Below are 19219 nucleotides of genomic sequence, written 5' to 3'. Positions count from 1 at the left end.
ACTATGGCGATGTGTCAGTTTCACTGAATGCAAATGTCTTTATTGATTCATTCGCGTTCTTCACATCCTGACAGTCTGTGTCTGATGCACTCTCCACGCATGAAATCACAACTTTAGACTTTATCATGCTAAAACATCAAAACTTAATTGCCTCTAATTTAATGTTTAAGAGAGGACTTTGATCAGGAGTCAGATTTGAACGAAACACAGCTTAAGTGAGCTTTGACGTGTCATTTTGCACCTGTCATATGCAGCTCTGTGGCTGGACAGTGAACATGGTCCATGCCAGGGATTACAAAATGTCAACAGTGACACTTGAAATAATACGATAAGCCTTCTTGTTTCTGTCGATTACCGCAGTGACGTGCTGTGGTGGACAGTCTGGGATCACACGGGGGGATGAGAGATGGCTAACAAATTGCCAAGACAAGTCAGTGCACTGTGTGTGTGTGTGTGTGTGTGTGTGTGTTAAAGTACCTGGATGTGCTGCACCATGTTTCGCAGCTGGACCAGGAACTCCTTGGCCTCGGTGGCTCGGTCCGACAGGCCGTTGAGAGCCTGAGACAGCTGACCCTGTGGGGAGCACAGACAGTAGTAGCAGTTATATGGGTTTGTACTGCATTCAAATAACAACTGGCAACGACAACTTCACCATGCAGGGATACAGAATAGAGTCTAATCAAAATGGCAGAGGATAGAATAAATCTGAATTTCTGATAAGTGGGTATGCTGCATATCTACAGGAATAGTAAAACCCTTTGTAGTAAATGTTTTTAAAAAATTGGTTTTTACTCAAGTTTGAAGGAAAAATGGTTTGAAAATATCTTCTCAAAGCCAAAAATATAGACACACGTTGATATCAAACAAAGGTTTGGCCCTGAATCACATGTTACATCTCGTTCATCTAGAAGCCGAAGATCTTTAGTTGCACAGTTGAGAGCTGCTGTTCTTCCTCTCGACATTGACGCCGGTCGATTCAAAAATATTCAGGAGGGAAACCGATTGTGCGAGCTGTGCGAGTTTTCTTTTGTTCCGTACAAATTATGATGATTTAAAAGTTAATTTTCCATGAAATGGCTCAACAAAACCCTGAAATCTTCTGGTGAACAGTTACAGGTGAGAAAAAAATGTTTGCTAACTTTGTCTGAAAAGCCTGGAAAAGAAGCTAAGATGGATTATCTAATGCGAAGTTATTCTGGTTTCTTCAGCACTATATAGTATAGTACATGCAGCACTCTGGTCCTGGCTTGTATCAATTTATGGTGTCTTGTAGGAAAGACAAATGCAACAATACAGCCAACAGGAAGTTTCATACTCCAAACAACACCCAAGACACCCAAGATTGAATGAGGTTTCTCCTCTTTGAAGCTGTCCACATCCTTTGAAAGTGGGTGTTATGGAGGGCTTTGTAGGTTTGTAGTTCCCAACATCAACATATTGTGTCATGCAGAAACACTTCGAATCATGTAAGAAATATATATACATATATATATATACATATATATATATATGTATATATATATATATATATATATATATATATATATAGGAACCTTTAAGATTGACAGGAAAGACACATAGAGGCAGCCCATTATGAGATTCCTAGCTAGTTATTTTAGATGCCAATTCCCAGGCCAGTCTGACCTGTTCAGTTCAATTAGACACATACACAACCTATAAACAGCCGTCACTGTGAAAGTCTCCAGCTCTAAATTTGGGCGGTTTTTAACTTTTGGATGAACTGAAAATCCACAGAAGTCAAATTAGAAACAAAGCTGCTTTTCATCACCGCTGAGAAACTGACATTTTGAAGCATCGAAGTCTTCACCCCGAGACAAAATGCATTGTCGGCCTCATTCTCACACACAAAATGACATTTCCAACTAAAACTAAGATGATTTATCTACAATAAAGCACTTGACTGTTGCATGGTTTTACTATTGGATTATGCTGTAGCCCCTGGTCATGCGGAGCAGAGCACAGCGCACGTGACGGGAAATGCCATTGCTTTGGATGTGTGCGATGACACACGAATGCCCCTGTTTGGATAGCAGGGGAAAAAGAGACGGGGTGTTCATATATGTGAAGCGAGGTTGTGTGAACAAAGGGGTGACGGAGCGAGAGGACGCGGCCTGACCCTGTGGGAACCTCGTTTGGTTGAGTGAACAACCGTCAACTTGGGGGAGCGTATTGTCTTCTGGGAGGAGAAGAGGGTGTTGGGCGTTACCTGGCAAAAAGAATAAAAATCACTCCGGAAGAGGGCAATAAAACCTGGGACAAGCTGATACAGTGAAAAAACAACTCTGTGTCAACGCAGCTCCGGGCATCTGACGTTAGCCGGTCGATTGACCTTTGACCTCAGCGTTTGGGAAACCATGACAGCTGCCACTAACATGAGTCTACTGCACCAAGGGACAGTCTGAGCCGGCAACAGCTGAGCAAAGACTGAAATGTAAACTTTCCCAGATTGTGTAGGACTTCAAGAAACTCCCTCTTTGTTAACTTGGGACTCATATTTCAGCGTCTCAAGAGACCTGCTTGAATGAACTGTACGTTTTCCCTCCATGTTTGTTAGTTTGTTTGTCACAAGGATATCTCAAAAATCAATGGACAGACATATGAGGACCAACAGGATGGATTTTAGAGCTGTGGCTAATGTTATGCTCATTATCAAATCATTTAGTCGATAAAATGTAAAGACCAACCATCTAAATCTAAAAAGGTATTCAAATGACAATTATATTAAAAAACATTAGCTCGCTAAATGGCTTTCGGAAGTTTTTTTTCGGAACGTTTCATGGTATACTTGTACGAATTAAACAAGGAGACATAATACACATAAACTGAGATATAATGTGATTATTTGAAACTTGCAGTTTCCTCCTGTTTCCAGTGTTTATGCTAAACTAAGCTGACTGGCTGCTGGCTTTATATCTACCGTACAGACATGAGAGTGTTTTTGATCAAAATTTAAACATGAGTTGAATTAAAATCTAAAACACAGTAGTAAAAACAAAAGCACACAATTCGCATCCCTGCCTCCTGATGTGTTAGGACACTCCAGGTCAGCCTCATTTTCTGAGATGAGTCTTCTTCTGAATCTCTGAAATCAGTCAGCTCCATTTCACTTGGATCGCCATCGTTTTAAGGATCCTTCCAATCACGCTCAAGTCAAAAACGTTCACTCTCTCAGTCTCTGGTGGTCTCATGACAGATCAGCTCAGGTCGCTCACACCTGCCCCCTCAGCTGTCCTCAAATCAGAGTTCATTTTCTCTTTCGGCTTTCTCCTTTTTCCTCTCTGTGATACAGTGATGGACGCTGAGGGAGCCTCTTGCCTCGCCTCGCCCAGTTAACAGTCAGCGTGCGTTCAGTGACAGAGCAGATGAAATGAAAAGCACTTGATTGTCTGGAGGCGTTTTTCCGCAGCGTCTGTTCGAGAGCCTGCAGAGCTCGGTCCTCAAAACCAGGTCAAAGCGTTGCCACGAAAGTAGAGGCTGTTTTACTTCTACACAGCTTACGGCGACTTCCTGCTCGGTAAAGACAACAATGCCATGGCCGGCAGGTCGGCATATGGAAAGACAGACTTCGGCGACAAATGGCTTGTGGAGCACTGCGGGACTGACTGACACCAGAGCTTCACAGTTTGAGGTTTGGAAATTGAGAGGCTACAATTGACCGTTCACCCTTAACTTTCTGCTGTGATTTTCCATCCTTAAAATGTTGCGCTTGTGTTTTTGGTAACACTAAACACAAAAGACACCACTCTCCAAACTCTTCATATACGTAGCAGCGCTCCCACTGAAGCCTGTAACGTAACCGTAACCCCAGATAATAATAATGTAGTTAGCTAATGACGTTCTCCTTGGCTTTGGTAGTGATGCTAAGTTACTGCTGTAGGTAGTAGAGGAGTACAGAGACGTCGCTATCTGTCTCTGTATCTGTTCAACCAACAAAATGATCTGTCTCTGTATCTGTGTTCATAAAGAAGACGGAAGATGGGCGTGGTTTATACCAGAAGTCACGTTAAATTGGGCATTTTTTCATTTCATTGGCAAGTGTTGTGCCTTCAGAGCATCCAATTGATTTAATATTGGCATATAATAATTATGAAATATATTTCCACATCCTCATACTGTACAACATTATTGTTAACACTACTGGAACTTCAGGTGGAAGAAATATCTGTTTCTATGGCGTTATTTGTACTTTGTCTGAAACGTATTCAGACTCGGGTACATCACTAGTGGGCGGTATTCCAGTTAGCTGGGAATGCTAACGCTTGCAGCTTACTTTAGAGAGGAGAAACACATTGTTTAATCCATTCCTTACACTTTTGCTCTTGTATGTTGTGTTCTGGAAAGGCTAAAAAACAAAAGACACCAGCCTCCAAACTCTTAGCAAACAGCCAATTGTGGGCAACAAGATGACAATGAGTGAGGCTTTTGCTCAACAATTCTGAAATTACATGAATGCAATGCGACGTCTTGTTCACAGACAGTCGAAATTAAAAGCATCACGCAACATTAGTGTAGAAAAGATTTGTTGAGGTGGTGGGGGTGTTTAGGATGTCCCTGCTATTTCGCAGCACTAATCATCTCAGTAATTAAGCCGAGTGGGAACACGTGCATGGCATGAATAATTCACCGGCAGCTCCGGGGCCGTTCTGCGCGTTTCATTTTCTCTCTGCGGCCGAGCGAACTGGCCAATCTGTCGCAGGAAAGCGAGGATGTCACAGAGGCGTCAGAGCCAATTTGGATTAAAGCCCCCACCAGAAAGTGGGAAGTGCAAGGAAAGGAGGAGGTAGGTGTAATGTCACTGCTAAGCTCTTAAAGCCACAGCAAAGGAAAAGTGTTCCTCTTCAAGCTAATAAAAAAAAACACATCCACAAAATGTTCCATCATTTCCACACCAGAGATAGCGTTCGAGTTCCCATAACCTACTTTCAAAAAGCTGCGTTGCCTCTCGGAGAAATCTTTAAGTGCCTTGCTCTTTCTCAGAGCTTCAGGGTTAAGCACTTTCTCTGGTGTTCTTTAAACAGTCTCTTTAGGCTCATTTAATCCCATGTGTAAATCACAGGCATTCGGTCACACACTGTAACGTGAGGGAGAGGTCGACTTCTAGAGACAGAAAACACCAAGCAAATAAAAAAGAAAACACACTTCCACTAAAGGCCCCCAATGAAAGAAAGTCAGAATGAATGTAATTTGGCACAGCTTGATTAGTGATTGTTTCCCCCTTTCACTATCAGTAACCAGAGACTCCAACATGAAAGGTTGCGGTTGTTTACACGCGCTGCTGCAGCCCTCAGAGAATACAGTTTGAAATATTAAGCAGGCGACTTGATGATATTTACTGTCTTGGGAACGTTTCTGTTGTTAAAAATTAAGCTCTCACATCTTCCAACACGCTGGAGGAAGTTAAGATTTGGCCAGATTGTGATACTCCTCCGTGTTTAACAAGATCCCATATGAAACCATCTTCCAACACGCAGAACCTAAGTGGCTGGTGCATTATTCATCGCTTATATCTGCCGCCATCAATAATGCAGAGCAAGTCGTTAACTATCCACACACACAAAAAAAAAAAGCGATGAAACTCAAGATACTAATAACGAGGGGCTTTTGAAAGTTGCCACAGTTCCTTCGTGCGAGAAACAGAGTCCTTATTTGACGGACACCTGGGACAGCACAGCAGGAAATGGGGCAGAAGTGATCTATTCTTGTCATGGCTGGATTTATCTGGCGAGGGCGGCGGCGTCTGCAGATGATCAAGTTGCCTACCTGCTGATCTAGAAACGAACGAGGGGTCACGAGGAGTGAAACGAAGGGTGATGATACTACTAAACCTGTGAGAGCACATCTGTTGGTAGTTGAGCCGTATCTATGTACTAAAAAAGTGGCCTTGGGGCAATGTTTCATGTGCGGCAGTGGACCTTTGTTACATGTTACATGTCTTTGTTACCATCTCTCTCTCCCATCATTTCCTGTCATCTCGCTGCTGTTCGCTGTCTAATCAAAAAGCATAAAACTCCCTAACAAAAAAAAAAGGATGTTTCTGCTACTTTTCGGATTCAACATTTGAGCTTTACACTTTGGCTACAGATGATAAATTCCCTCAAAGCTCGACTCCTGAACCTTCTTTGATGCAGCTTCCTCTGGATGTTTTTCATCTCTGTGACGTGTGAATAGGATATAAGTCGATTTGTTGATCTTCCTCCTCAAAAGATTGTAAAATCCTCTTTTGGGATGCTAGCAGTGTTAGCCGTAACACTCCTGGGTCCGTTAACTACTTACAAGTGTGTGTAGAGTAGTGGGGCTAAAGGTTTCAACTCACAGGTGTTTTCAATTACCACGGTTGATTAGACACTGTTTTGTTCAAACAAAGTCATACAAAATGGAGGATAAACAAGAACAGAAAGAAAAGAGTCGTGAAGTCAACAAACTCTATGTGCTAATAATGATAAAGAGGTGTAAACAGGTGCGATAAAACTAACGGGAGAGCGAGAGAGCTGTCGATACAGTGCAGTTCTACGTGCCCACGCAGTCCAGAGAAGAGGTCTAATCAGGCAGCATAAGTGGAAACACGTGCGGATGGACGGCAGGTGTGTGAAGGGGCTTTGAAGGTCTGAAGCTGAGCCAATTTTAAAAAACGAGGGGTTAAGCAGTTCAAGCCACGGATTCAATTAATATGGATATCAGTATTAGTAGAAGTGAAACGCGCTGCTTCTGTCAGGTAGAAGTCTGACCTTATCTCAACTATTCAGGGGCCATCGTGTTGACATGTTGATCATGTTGGAAAGAAACTAACAAGGCGTGTTAGCCCGAATGTTGATGATCAGGCACAAAGTAAGCTGGGAATGTGAGGAAAAATGTGCCAATTGCACTGTCAATAATTATAATTCTGGAGCCATGACCAATCAAACCACCAATTATAGCAATAATGCACGATAAGTTGCTTCAGTTTAGGAAACGAGTGGCCATGGTTGACACCTCTTTGGTCATTGTCATGCTTACACCAGGGTCACTTTCATAAAGAAATAAAACAAGAAAACAAGAACATATTGTTTGTTTTTGCTTATATGACTAAATATTTGTTTTAACCATCATTTACTGTAAAGTTACTGTGTCGGTTCTGTTGCTATGGTTACCTGCAGTCTAATACATGGTGAGTTGAGGACAGATTAGATAGGAACAATGTTTGAGGTGTTGCAGTATATACTTTTAATGGCCACCTGTCAGCCAATCAGAAACATCAGGCTACAAAAAGAGAAGTCATTTCAAAAGCTCTTCTTTCACTTTTCAAGTCTGTTGATTGGCTTTGTGATATCCTGGATTTTGACCCCGCCCACTGACATTTAACTCAGCCAATAAGGTCGAAGCTCCGTTCATATTCGCTCCAATCTGATTTCTGCGCTGCAGGGTCTCAGTTATCTTTAAGGCAGCGACACTGAGAACAGACTGAGGATAATTACATCAGTGCCTCTTCAAAGTGTATAACCTTATCATCAAAATCAATCAAAACAACGACGCCGACGATGATTACGGCTCTGACGATGATGAAAACAAGGTCACTGCAGTCTTTTAACCTGTCCTGATCATCTGCTGCACAGATGTCAGGTTGAGCTCACTTTCTTAGGCAACTGGTGTCCTCATTTAATGTGGGCCGACTGTGTTGGGCCAGCCAGATGTAACAGAAGCATAACAAATTATTCTGTCTTAAAAAGCTCCAAAACATTTCGATAACTGCTTTTGGCTTGAACTAATTTATGTACAGAAAAGAAAAAAAAAGAAAGTCCTTTCTTTTGTTCGCAGTTGGACCACAAAGGAAAATTGGCACAGTGGAGTTTTAAAGCATTTATCTCTCTCCAGTTCCCCCCCGCCTGGAGCAAGTTGAAATATTCAGCCGGTCTCTTTTCCCACCCAGAAATGTTACGTAAAAATATGCCAAAACAAAAATACCTTCGGTGCATAAGCCAGTGTTTTCTGTGTGGACCCAAGATGCACACTGGACATGAAATATTCTGTTAAGTATCGCGTCAAACTTGGCTCTTTTACCCCAGAGACGACACATTGAGCATCAGCTCCGCCGCTCTTTCCTGCTTAGTCTCTGTTTCCTCTCTCCGGGCATTCTGGGTCATTCTGTCGCTCTCATTTTCCTGTTCTTTATCTCCCTCTTTCATTAACATTTACACAGCTAATCTCTTTACATGGCGGCTCGAGGGGTAAATATCACCGCCCGTAATGGAGCAGCATCAAACTAAACGGCTTTGAAACATCCGAGCCCCCCCACTGTGAAATGTCATTCTCTGTAGACCTCAGTCCCGCCTTTGTCCTCTGCCTCATCCCTGTATCAGTAAATCACAGTCTGCTATCACAAACAGTCGAGCAACCGTGTCTTTTATCTGCACAGAATCACTTACAGTAAAGACGGTGTACTTAAAGATTTAGTCCACGTTATCGCCCCCGGGACACTTTTGACTCGTCATAAACAATGTGAGAAGAAAAAAAGAAGGAAAAGCCCTGAACGCAACTTTAGAAGTACAGATGGGCCAATAATCTGTATCATGATCATTTTACCTTAGAGCCAATGTGTCAATTCACGGGCATTATGAAGCTATGAGCTCTCTCTGGCCACTGAACAGCTCCACTGGAGCAGTTGGGGGTTATAGTCCTTGCTCAAGGGCACCTCAGTGGTGGTAATGAGAGAGGGACAAGTGCTGTATTGTCACTTCCACGCCCAGGGTTTATCCTGCCGGTCCGGGGATTGAACTGACAACCACCGCTGCTCTGAATAAGTTCCCATCCTTATTTACTCATATAACGACATTAAACTAGAATTTCAACCAACCAATCATCCCACACTCCAGCCAAAAAAGTCCTGATTGTTCATACTGTAATTAATCAGGACAAACATATCGGACATTAACCGACGTTTAGCCAGGAAAAGTGGTATCCTTACATTTGTTATCGTAGCGGTCAATGTGACACTTAATTGTGATGTAATTTTGTCATTTTTAACTAACGTATGAGAGCCAACAGGGCTCCCTGATATCATATAATCTGGTGAACGATCATGTTTTAAATATGTTAAAGGAGCATTCATTTACGTTTTGACCACTTGGGGACAGTTAGTTATAAGTTATAAAGTTTTTTATGGCAAACAGCTGGCTACTGACTCTATTCACTCTCCTTGTAGCCAGTCAGGTCTAGTCGGGTAAATATCTGTCTCTTTAGCTGCTAAATGCTAAATGATCCACTATGTTAACCAGCGAACAGTCGGTTTGAGAGTGAACCAAAACAATAAAGTTTGTGTAAAGTACTGTATCCAGAATATTTGTGTTCACACTCATACTCACCACAAAGTTACTTATGGTAAAGACCTTTGTGTCTAATAAATAACTGTACTGAAGTTAATTCATCCTCTGTATGGGGCAGTTTCATGCTGGTCTTTGTCTGGACGTCCTGAGTGTCAGTGTGAGTTGAGCAGCCACACAGCGGGACCGACTGTGGATACAATGGATCCAGACTGGCAGCCAGTCTCATTACTATTAGCAGACAGGAGTGAAGGCAGGACGGGGATCCCGCTGCCTGTCTGACTTTTCGAGGCTTTTCCTTTGCTCCCGCTGAGCTCAGGCAAGGCTGCAGGTAGCTCATCCAGCAACGAATCATCTGCTGCTGACAACATCGGCCTGGATATCGAGACGAGACTTTTAATATTCATCCCGGTACCTGCCCTGTCTGTCCTCATTAGCCTGCTTTTTTTGGGGGGCATCTTGGATGAGAGCTTGCAGAGCTGTCTGTTTACGTCAGGAGGCTTAGGGATCAAACACATGGTGACATTAAAGGGTAGCACATGTGCACACTAGAAGTGGAAAATTTCCTAAATCACTTGCGAATTCCTCAAATTACTCACTTCTACAACCTTTTTCTGCTCGCACGCAGACATTTTCAGGGTCGTGTGGGTTAAAATCTCCACTGCTTCCTCAGATTTATCTCTCCTCCGGTGGCAAGAAGGCAAATTACTAATTTTCTGCTCCAATCTGCTACTTATTTTCTGCACACCCACGCATTTCTTCTTCTACTTAAGCCTCTATGTGATTAATCACCTTTAATTGCCACAAAACACACTGAGGCGACAGAGCTTGACCTAGATTACCTTAAGGGTCCTGTGCGACCTCTTGTGACATCCGTGAAGAGCCGAGGACCACTCACTATGTAGGGATTAAACACTCTGACGATGCCCCTTTACTCCTTTTAATGTGATTTACAGAGATTAACACAGACATGCTGTCACCACATAAAACCTTCTGACACAAATCTAAAGAGGCAGACGGGAGCTGGACGAGTCACACCATGTAGCTCTTAAATTTCTACTCGTCTTCTGTGACTGAAAATGACTTTGGAGACGTGAAATTGATTACCATTGTGGTTTAGACACGGTCACGCAGTCCAAAAGGGAGTTAGAGATAAAACAGGGGGGGGTTTATTGCCCGTGAGACCAGTGGAGAAGTTGAGGAGACGTCTGAGCAAATAAGGAGCAGGAAAAGCAGGAGTAATGATCTGTGGCAACACCCATTTTAGCACACACACACAGACACACATGTACTGTAGAAGAAGGAGGGGAAAGGCTGTAAAGCATCTGGGATGGATTCCTCGTGGGGTCCGGTATCTTAGAGACCTCTGCTGCTCTGCGCAACATCAAGAGGGATTTGGTTGCCATGGCGGCAGGTGGTTCAACTCTTTCTCCGTCTAAAGAGAGAAATGTTTCACAAAGATAGAGAGAGCACAGTTTGTCCCAGCGTACCAAGGCGACGGCGACGACGATGGTGCAGATTAAAAACCTCGGAGAAAATCTTGAAGAGATCTTATTAAATGATAGAAGCGAGAACATCTTCAGCTCTGAAGTGTAAATGCTGCAGGTGTGGATTTAAGATTTGTCACTAAGAAACGAGTTTCTCGGTGTTGTACTTCCTGCATCAACATTAGACTTTTTATCATTTTTATATATAAAATGGATCAAATGACCGTGTAAAAGTGTCGCTCATAGAGACAAACACAGAGAGACTCTGCAGTTCCCCACTGCAACGATTACTCGACTATTTGTCCAAAGAAAGATCTAAAGAAAACTATTTTGATAATTGATAAATTGTTTCAGTCATTTTTCAAGCAAAAATGTAAAACGTTTGTTGGTTCCAGCTTCTTAAATGTGAGGATTTTCCTGCTTTTATAGGTCATTCATGAGAGTAACAGAAGGGTCTTTGGGTTTTGGAATTTTTTGGCATTTTATAGAATAAAAGACTCAGCGATTACTCGTGACAATAATCAACAGATTAATCGTTAATGAAAATAATTGTTAATATGAATATACTATAATCTCACATGAATACTTAGATTTGTTTGGTGACCAGAGACGCGACTCCAGATGAATGCTAATGTTGCTCTGTGTCTGCTGGATATGTAAATAAGCAACTGTTTGCTTATATGTTCGCCATACCAACTTTTTAAGGTGATAATATGTCAGTGTTTACGACTTGTTGTGCTGCCAAAACAAATCAATTTGTGCTGTTTTAAAGATGCAGAGGGTGGAGGCTGCTTTTCTTCGTTTTATAGAATTGTAAATTCAATATTTTGGGGTTTTGGACTGCTGAACAGATACAACAAGCTATTTAGTCATTTAAAACATGTAGGTGCAGCCCTACTTAAGAGCCCTACAAACAAAATGTTATATTTCAGGTAATTTCAATGTCAGAGTTCAACAGCCAATAATGTATGAGAAAATCTGAGGAGGGACCAATCAGATTTCAGAGGAAGCCTCAGCCAGGACTTTGGTTACATCCTTGAGTGTCTACACTACACTCTGTGCATTATTAAGTACAAGCGACACACGATAATCTACAGTATATCTGCAGGACATGGAATAGAAGCTCATTTCTTTCCCTGATGAATTATATGAGGAACACCCCGAAGCTCTGAAAGATGCCCGTCCTCAACGCTGCCAGCTCCAAGCTCTCAGCCATCTGTTACAGTTCTGTAGGCAGCAGCTTCAGATAACAGGTCAGAAATAAGCAGGTGCCATGGTAGAAGCCAGAAACAGGGCCGGACAGGCTGCGTATTGGCACCAGCATCCCTGCTACCATCGATTGGTTTCTAAAAATGCTCCTTTAGCTCTTTTTTCCCCCCCATTTTGGATCCAAGAAAGATGAAGCAGAAAAGGTCGGCAACATTTTTCGATTGATGGCAATTTCATGTGAGTGAAATGATCAACCCCCTCTGATTTTTCCATCAATTTTACAATTGCCTCATGCACCTGAGGTGGCACACTATCTCCCCACCATCTAGAAGAGATGATTGGACTGGAGGTCTGTTAAATGGCTGTTTTGGAGACGTACAAGAGCAATTCTGACTTTAAAAGATGAGGACAGCTTATCTACACCTGTAGGGAGGCAGCAGCGTGTGTGTGTGTGTGTGTGTTTCTTGTACACAAAAACTCAATGCATTCACCATATTTTTGGTTTTCTAATGGAAACCAGGAGACACCATCACTACACATCACTCTTCCTGTGTGTGTGTGTGTGTGTGTGGGTGGGTGAGTACTGAAGAGGCTCTATATCTAGCTCTACATCCTCCCTCGCCCCTGGAAGCTGAGAGTGTGGAGGTGAGGGTTGCTGCTGCAGAGGCGTAGATAAACTCAGCTCTGCAGCCTTCTCTTGCCCTCAACAACTCAGCTTCCAAAATAGCCTCTCAGTCCACAGTAGGCCTGCATCTGTGCTTCACTGCTGGCTCTTAGTAAAGCATAACTCCAATATTAGCCGTGCCTAATGATCTCTGGGGCGCCTGTGAGCCGTCAAAGCACAGATGAGAGTGTAACATATATAGAGTGAAGGAATCTGCTCAGGAGACAAATGGTCAAGAGCGGAAATCATGCCAGACTCACTGTGTTCGTCATGTTAAAGAGAAGTGCAGACGTGACAGAAGCAGATTCCTGTTGATAAAGGAGGCCTGCTCCTGGTTCTCCGCTCGTGAACTGAATTTCAAATAGAGCTGCGTCCTGACAGCTTTGCGCACCAAATGTCAGCACAGTTCCCAGTTTTGGAGACGTGCGTGTTTCTCCAGCTGACTGTAATGTGAGCTGGAGGTGTGTCGGGGAGGACAATTCATCCACTTACTACAATCTGCATTGTAAAACATTCATTTAAATCCAATGAGACAGAATGAACATCCCCACAGCTCGGTGTATCTGCTGGATGCTGAGCGGAGCTGACAAGATAGCGCAAATTCTTTTCAGGGCAGACTTGTTGCTCAGCTCAGAGGATGACGAATCGTTGCGAATAAAGGCAACAAACACAGAGAGACACACAGAGAAAAGACGCACTGCTAATCATCAGACACAGATTCTGCAGCTTGATCATTTTTTACGCACGTACCTTGTGCAGTTTCCACATCGCGCCCAAAGCTTTGACTTCGTGTGTGCCGTGTTTTCCTTCTTCCAAACACTGATAACACACAGGCATCTTACACTGGACACAGTACATGCTTAGATTCTCCAGTTCGTGCTCTGTGCAAGTGGAGATTTTGCGGGGACTCGCCCGGCGACTTATCCGCCCCTGCGCTGGCGGCACCAGGCGGTGTTTGGCGAGGGGACCGCGGGGAGGATGGCACCGGAGGCGGCACGGGTCGCAGTAGAAGACGTCGCACTGCTCGCACATCACGGTGGCCTCTTTCGGACTCTTCTCGCAGAGCTGGCACTTGAGAGCGGCTGCTTTGCTCTGCTGATACCTGTCCACAACCCCCTCCAGCACCCGGTTCTTGGGGAATCCGCGGAGCCCCCGGTCGTCCAGGATGAGGCTGCGGTGACACTGCGGGCAAGTGATGCAGGAGTTGCGGGGGATCGGGGGTAAAGAGCCGGGCTGCGGTAGCAGGTGCTGTTGCGGAGGAGGCTGGGGGACAGTCGGGGGGAAAACCCGCACTCCGTTAGGTGATTTTTGGCAAGGGGTGGTCGGAGCGCTGATGAAGCCCCCATAGGAACCGTATCCACTGTCCGCCTCACTGTACAAACTCATTTTATCCAAATCCAGATAATCATAGTCGGAGACGCCGGATCCGGAGGCTCGGCTGCTCTGTGGGGACTCGGCGTCGGGGGTCTGCACAAGGATATTCCGAGCACAAGCCAGGCAAATGTTGTGGGAGCACGGCAGTATGATGGGCTCCCGGTAAAAAGAGCCGCAAACTGGGCATTTTAACTCTTCCTCCATCTCATCCATGGCCGCTTCTGTGAGGTGAGAGATTCCTCTGAGGAGCGCGAACACCAGCAGGAGAAGTTACAGCTGAGTCTCGGCTGATCGGTCCGCTGCTCTGTTTGTGCGTAAACGGAGCTCCTGTCGCGTCCTACTGCGATTCCTGCAAGTGCAACCTTGACCAGAGGAAAGGCATCAGCACCGAGGAGGCAGACTGACAGATACGACACACTCTTCACCAATAGGCGAGCAGCATCAGCTCAGACTGAGTCGCCATTGGACAACCAGTGGATTCCAAACAACCATTGGATAACCGGACTGTCAGTGTGGTGAGGGTCCGTTAATGAGCTTTACAGCGAGATACAACAACAGATAGTGTCTGCAGACGTTACTGAACATCTAATACCAACATAATTGTTTAGGGGATTATAAAGGAAACAATGCAAGACGACCCGTTTAATACAGAACAGTTAATAAAATGTAGGCTAATCATGCAGACATATTAGATCAAATGCAAATTCTTCATTTCTGTGGTTCTATGAGGAGAACCAAACCAAAGTATTATCTCTGTGTATTGTTTCAGAAGATGCTCTCTTAAGCCGATTAGTGTGGAGGTGGAGTTCAGATCATTTACTCAGGAAAGAGCAGCAGAACCACCAAGTAAACATATTCACTTACTTAAGTACTTAAGTATTATCAGCAAAATGGAAGTATTATGATTTCAGAATGTTACATGATTATATATTATATTATTTGATTGCTTTTTGATTACGTTGAGAAGTTAATTCATAACAATGCATCATATTTTATAGGCACATCACGTTTGTGTGCTACATCTTAATGAGTAACTTGCAGCTAATTATATTTTTATTAGCATTTTTACCGTCTTGATTAATCGATTGATTGTTTTGTCTGAGAAACCTCAAAGCACAGGGTTCAAATGACTTGTTTTGTCTGATCAACAATCCAAACCCCCCCCCAAATAATCAACTTAACTATAATAATCAAGAGAGAACAGCAGGAAATCCTTGTATATGAGAAGCTGGAGCCAGTGGATGTTTGACATTTTTGTTTGATGAATGACCCAATGATTTTCTGAATCGTTATTAATCTTCTGTCAACAGACTAATTGAACAATTGTCTGACCATTTAATCATTATTCAGCTGTCAAATATATAAAGTGGTGATAAATGTACAATGTTCCCCTCTGACATGTAGTGGAGTAGAATTGTAAAGTAGTATATAAAGGAAACACTAAAGTAAGGTACTAATACTCAAAACTGTACTTAGTTACTTTCCACATCTGATTTTTCTGACTGACAGCAGCAGGACGGACTATTTTAAGATCTCTTAAGCCAGGATCTGAATATAAAACCCCACTCAGCTTTGCATAGCTGCCGCTGCACAATATAAACTTGCAGGATTTTGGGTTGTTTGTTGAAAAGCTTCTCCTCTCAGCAGCTGAGGGAGCAAAGATCACTCCTGGAGGAGACCGAAAACATGGAAACTCACACCCTGTGAGATAAGATAAAGCAGCAGCCCTCCACTGCACTCAAAAGAGGTTTCTCTTCAGTATCCAGAGCTATCTCTCCATTTCTACGGCCAAATACTTCAGTCATCTCTGAGACATCCATGGCAACGTGAGCTCCCAGTTTCAGCCTTCAGCGGGGCCGTTGATGGGGAAATTAAATGCAATAATCCTATTTAACGGAATGCCTGTTTCTCAGACCCACGGAGGGCAACGTGAGGCCACTCGGTGTGATTACATTTGCATATTCTGTAAAGCAGTTTGAGAACGGGAAGAGCATTAATATGGACGTCTTTGTCTAATAAAGATAATCAGTCTGGCATTCAGGAATGGGTCCAATGCAAAAGAACGTGGGCTGGCTGATAAACATATCAAAGTAAATGTGAATAATCTCATTGAGATCTGTAATAACACTGACTCAAAGCAAACACACTTAAGGAGATAACCTATTTATAGTCACAGCCAATGACTATATATATGTAAACATACATATTTCCCTTGTCATTAGCTATAATAGAGAGTCTTCTGTGCTGATAATGTTTCTGCCCACAATTCTATAAGATTTGTGGAAATACACAACAAATGGCAAGTTTATCTGTGTAAATATTTCCCTGGATTTAACCAAATACAGTGTTGACTCAAACCAAATGTTTGTAACAAGACCATCAGCTATTTTTGGACGTGCGCTCGCTGACGCCTCCAGCATGATGACATTGTTCTCTGTGTAATCTCCTCAGTTTGAGGCCACACTGCATCTTCCTGTTTGCTGCCTTTGAGCACACAAGTGGCCAATCCTTCTAAATCTCTATTTCATCTCTTTTTTTTCTTTTTGTGTCGGTGCCAAAACTCTCCTGCTGCCAGGACACACACACACACACACACACACACACACACACACACCAGGCGGCTCTGAGAGAAAATCTTCACAGATTTCTTTTTACTTTTCTGTGATCACATCCCAGAATGCTCCTGTGATTAAGATGCCTCTTTTTTATTTTTTGTTTTTTTTGAGTTTTTCAAGTGACCTCATGTGCAGTAACATAGAAGAGGCATCATGAGGACAAACGTAAATAGCTGCTGATTAACTGGCACACACACACACACACACACACACACACAGTCAAACTAAAGGAAAAGTGACATTTTTTCCAAGTTAAATGACTTTTAAGAGCAGTTATGTATGAAAAAGACATGTTTCTAAGCCTCTCACATAATGTAGTTTGTATGTAGCAGGCTTTTCATTTCTAGCGACCATTGATTTTGCGAGCTAAAATGTCAGTTGGCGGATTTTAGCAGCAGTAGCTAGCTAGCTACTTAGGCTAACGTTAGCTCCATGAGTTGGCTCAAAACGCTGTCTGCGGCTGATTTGTTTTAAAATGAAAAAAAAAAAGAGGGTCTTAAATATACACTTGATGGCTACATACATGAAATTGCGCCGAAAGACTGAGGCTAAGCTAACATGTCCCTGGCAAAACGTTAGCATCCTCACCAGTTGACGATCCGTGTGGAAGAAATGAAGAAACAGCTTTGTTTGTGTATTTTAGTGTAAAGCCAGTTCGTCCTATAAGTATGATGAAGAAAACAGATAAGATCAGACTGTTATTTTAGTCTAAAGTTTAGCTGCTTAGCTAACATACTTGGACAAGCGAGACAGAGGTCAGATACATGCTTTGTTGGTCGTATTTTCAAACACTATGATTCAGTTCTAACGGTTATGTTTGGCAAATTAACGCTCGGGTAATGTTGGCTGGTGTTGCTGGAGTGTAAACTTCCCCATATCCAGTAAAGAGCAGGACAGAGCCGTCAGCGATACCAGGTAGTAGCATACAGTAGCATCCGTCTCTGTATTGTGTCCCACCATAAGATCACATTTCATAGAAACTTTATATTTGCAGACATTTGTGCTCAGTTCATCACAACACCTTCAATGCCCCGATCTCTTCCACACTAGAGAAACACTCGTCCTGCTCGGAGCTCATGTGATTTATTGGGGTCTGCCCCTCCATCGATAAGGGATAAAGTCTCCTTTGTGTGTTGCACTGAGTCTATTAACTCTTCACAACGCAGACTCCCTCTGCAGCCCCAGAGGCATCAAGCCGTCTGTGCAGAGAAGTAGACAGACTGCAGGAGCTTCACGGTACACGGCTCAGGCTAGATAGGAATCTCTACGGGACGCAGCGATATGAATAGAAGTGTTTTTGTTCCTGAGCTCTGGCTTAAGAAAAGTTGTGGTTTTATAACTCTTCAAAGGATGAAGTTACTGTAATTTTGGCGAGCGGATGGTTATACAAAATTACACGTTGAAGCAAACTTACTTACTGTCTAAACAAGCTTTGAAGTTTCTTTTGTGTTTGTGAGATAAAGATAAAGAAGTGGAACGGAGATAGCTTTATAGTAAATGAAGACTGTCAGCAGCATCCAGCATCATTTGCAGTTTTGCAGAAATGTCTTTTAAATCCAATGTTATTCTCATTTTCTGCAATATCTGTGCCAGCTATAGTATGTTTAAAGATTGTGATTATGGCAAATGAACAACAAGTCCTCCAAATTAAACGTCAAGATGTGTTGTTTGTCCGTGCCCTCTAGATCGACACATAGAAGCGCTAGCTTATCTGACGCGTCTATCGACAGGACAACATCATTTGTCTGCGCATTCATAATAAAAATCACTGATGAAACAACAATGTATGTGACAACACTATGGTTCAGGTTTGGTTAAGTTTAGGTAAAGATCATCGTTTGGATTAAAATAAGTACTTTCTTCAGGTTTGGGAACGTTTACAAAAACAGCACTGACTGTTGGTTAGAAACAGGAAATGAACACTTGTAATAAAGTCCCTGACCTTCTCCCCTACATGAACTATCGCTGTATAACGACATCACATGACTTCCTCCTTTGCTCCCCTCATAATTACCAGGACCGCCAGAGGTCTTCGTCACTTGAAAGTAAAGATACATACTTGGTTAAGATTTGGGAAAAAGTGGCCGATTAATAAAAACGCAAATGAAATGGTAATTGCACTTCGGGGGCCGGGAGGCAAACTGCTACAAAAACATCCACCACCCTGACCGTCACACCTTCATCGCCACATACTACTTCCTACTTCTAAGTTGGCACTAAAAGTTGGCATTAGACGTAAATTGTCTAATATGGACGTAATCCCAAGGGATACTGGACTATTTATATAGTGAATTTGCAGTTGAAAAAGTTCATGGCTTCATGTATCCTTCAGAAACTACTGAATCAAACTCATGAAGACCTAAAGATCACCTCCAGTCACCTTTCCTCATGCAATAGTTCTCAAATGAGCACCATCTGCTTTCATGGTTCTTTGTAGCAGAACGAGCACCTTGTGACAAAAGCCCAAAGTCACTCTGCTGACTTCCTGACATCTCAGTGCAATGCAGCATCTTCTGCAACCTCACATAAACTCATGTTTATGGATTCAGTACCATC

General features: G+C 42.9%; 1 protein-coding gene across 7 annotated transcripts in view; it reads right to left on the bottom strand.

Annotated features, from left to right (window-relative positions):
• The window catches only part of trim9 (tripartite motif containing 9), a 35068-nt gene extending 20646 nt beyond the window's left edge, over positions 1-14422 (bottom strand). For 5 of the 7 annotated variants that reach the window (XM_070920151.1, XM_070920153.1, XM_070920154.1 and 2 more), the window contains exons 1-2: positions 13425-14261; positions 478-573 (exon numbers count right to left, since the gene is read on the bottom strand). In XM_070920151.1, the coding sequence (XP_070776252.1) occupies positions 478-573; positions 13425-14261 (933 nt within the window). Of the gene's footprint in view, positions 1-477; positions 574-13424; positions 14267-14322 lie in introns of those variants that run through there. The other 2 variants (XM_070920156.1, XM_070920157.1) reach the window with 2 other exon arrangements.
• Positions 14423-19219: the final 4797 nt, after the last annotated feature.

The sequence above is a fragment of the Enoplosus armatus genome, chromosome 15, assembly GCF_043641665.1.
Source record: "Enoplosus armatus isolate fEnoArm2 chromosome 15, fEnoArm2.hap1, whole genome shotgun sequence".
Classification (NCBI taxonomy): Eukaryota; Metazoa; Chordata; class Actinopteri; order Centrarchiformes; family Enoplosidae; genus Enoplosus; species Enoplosus armatus.
The sequence above is the reverse complement of the archived record's forward strand: the minus strand, read 5'-3'. Positions and strand labels throughout refer to the sequence as shown.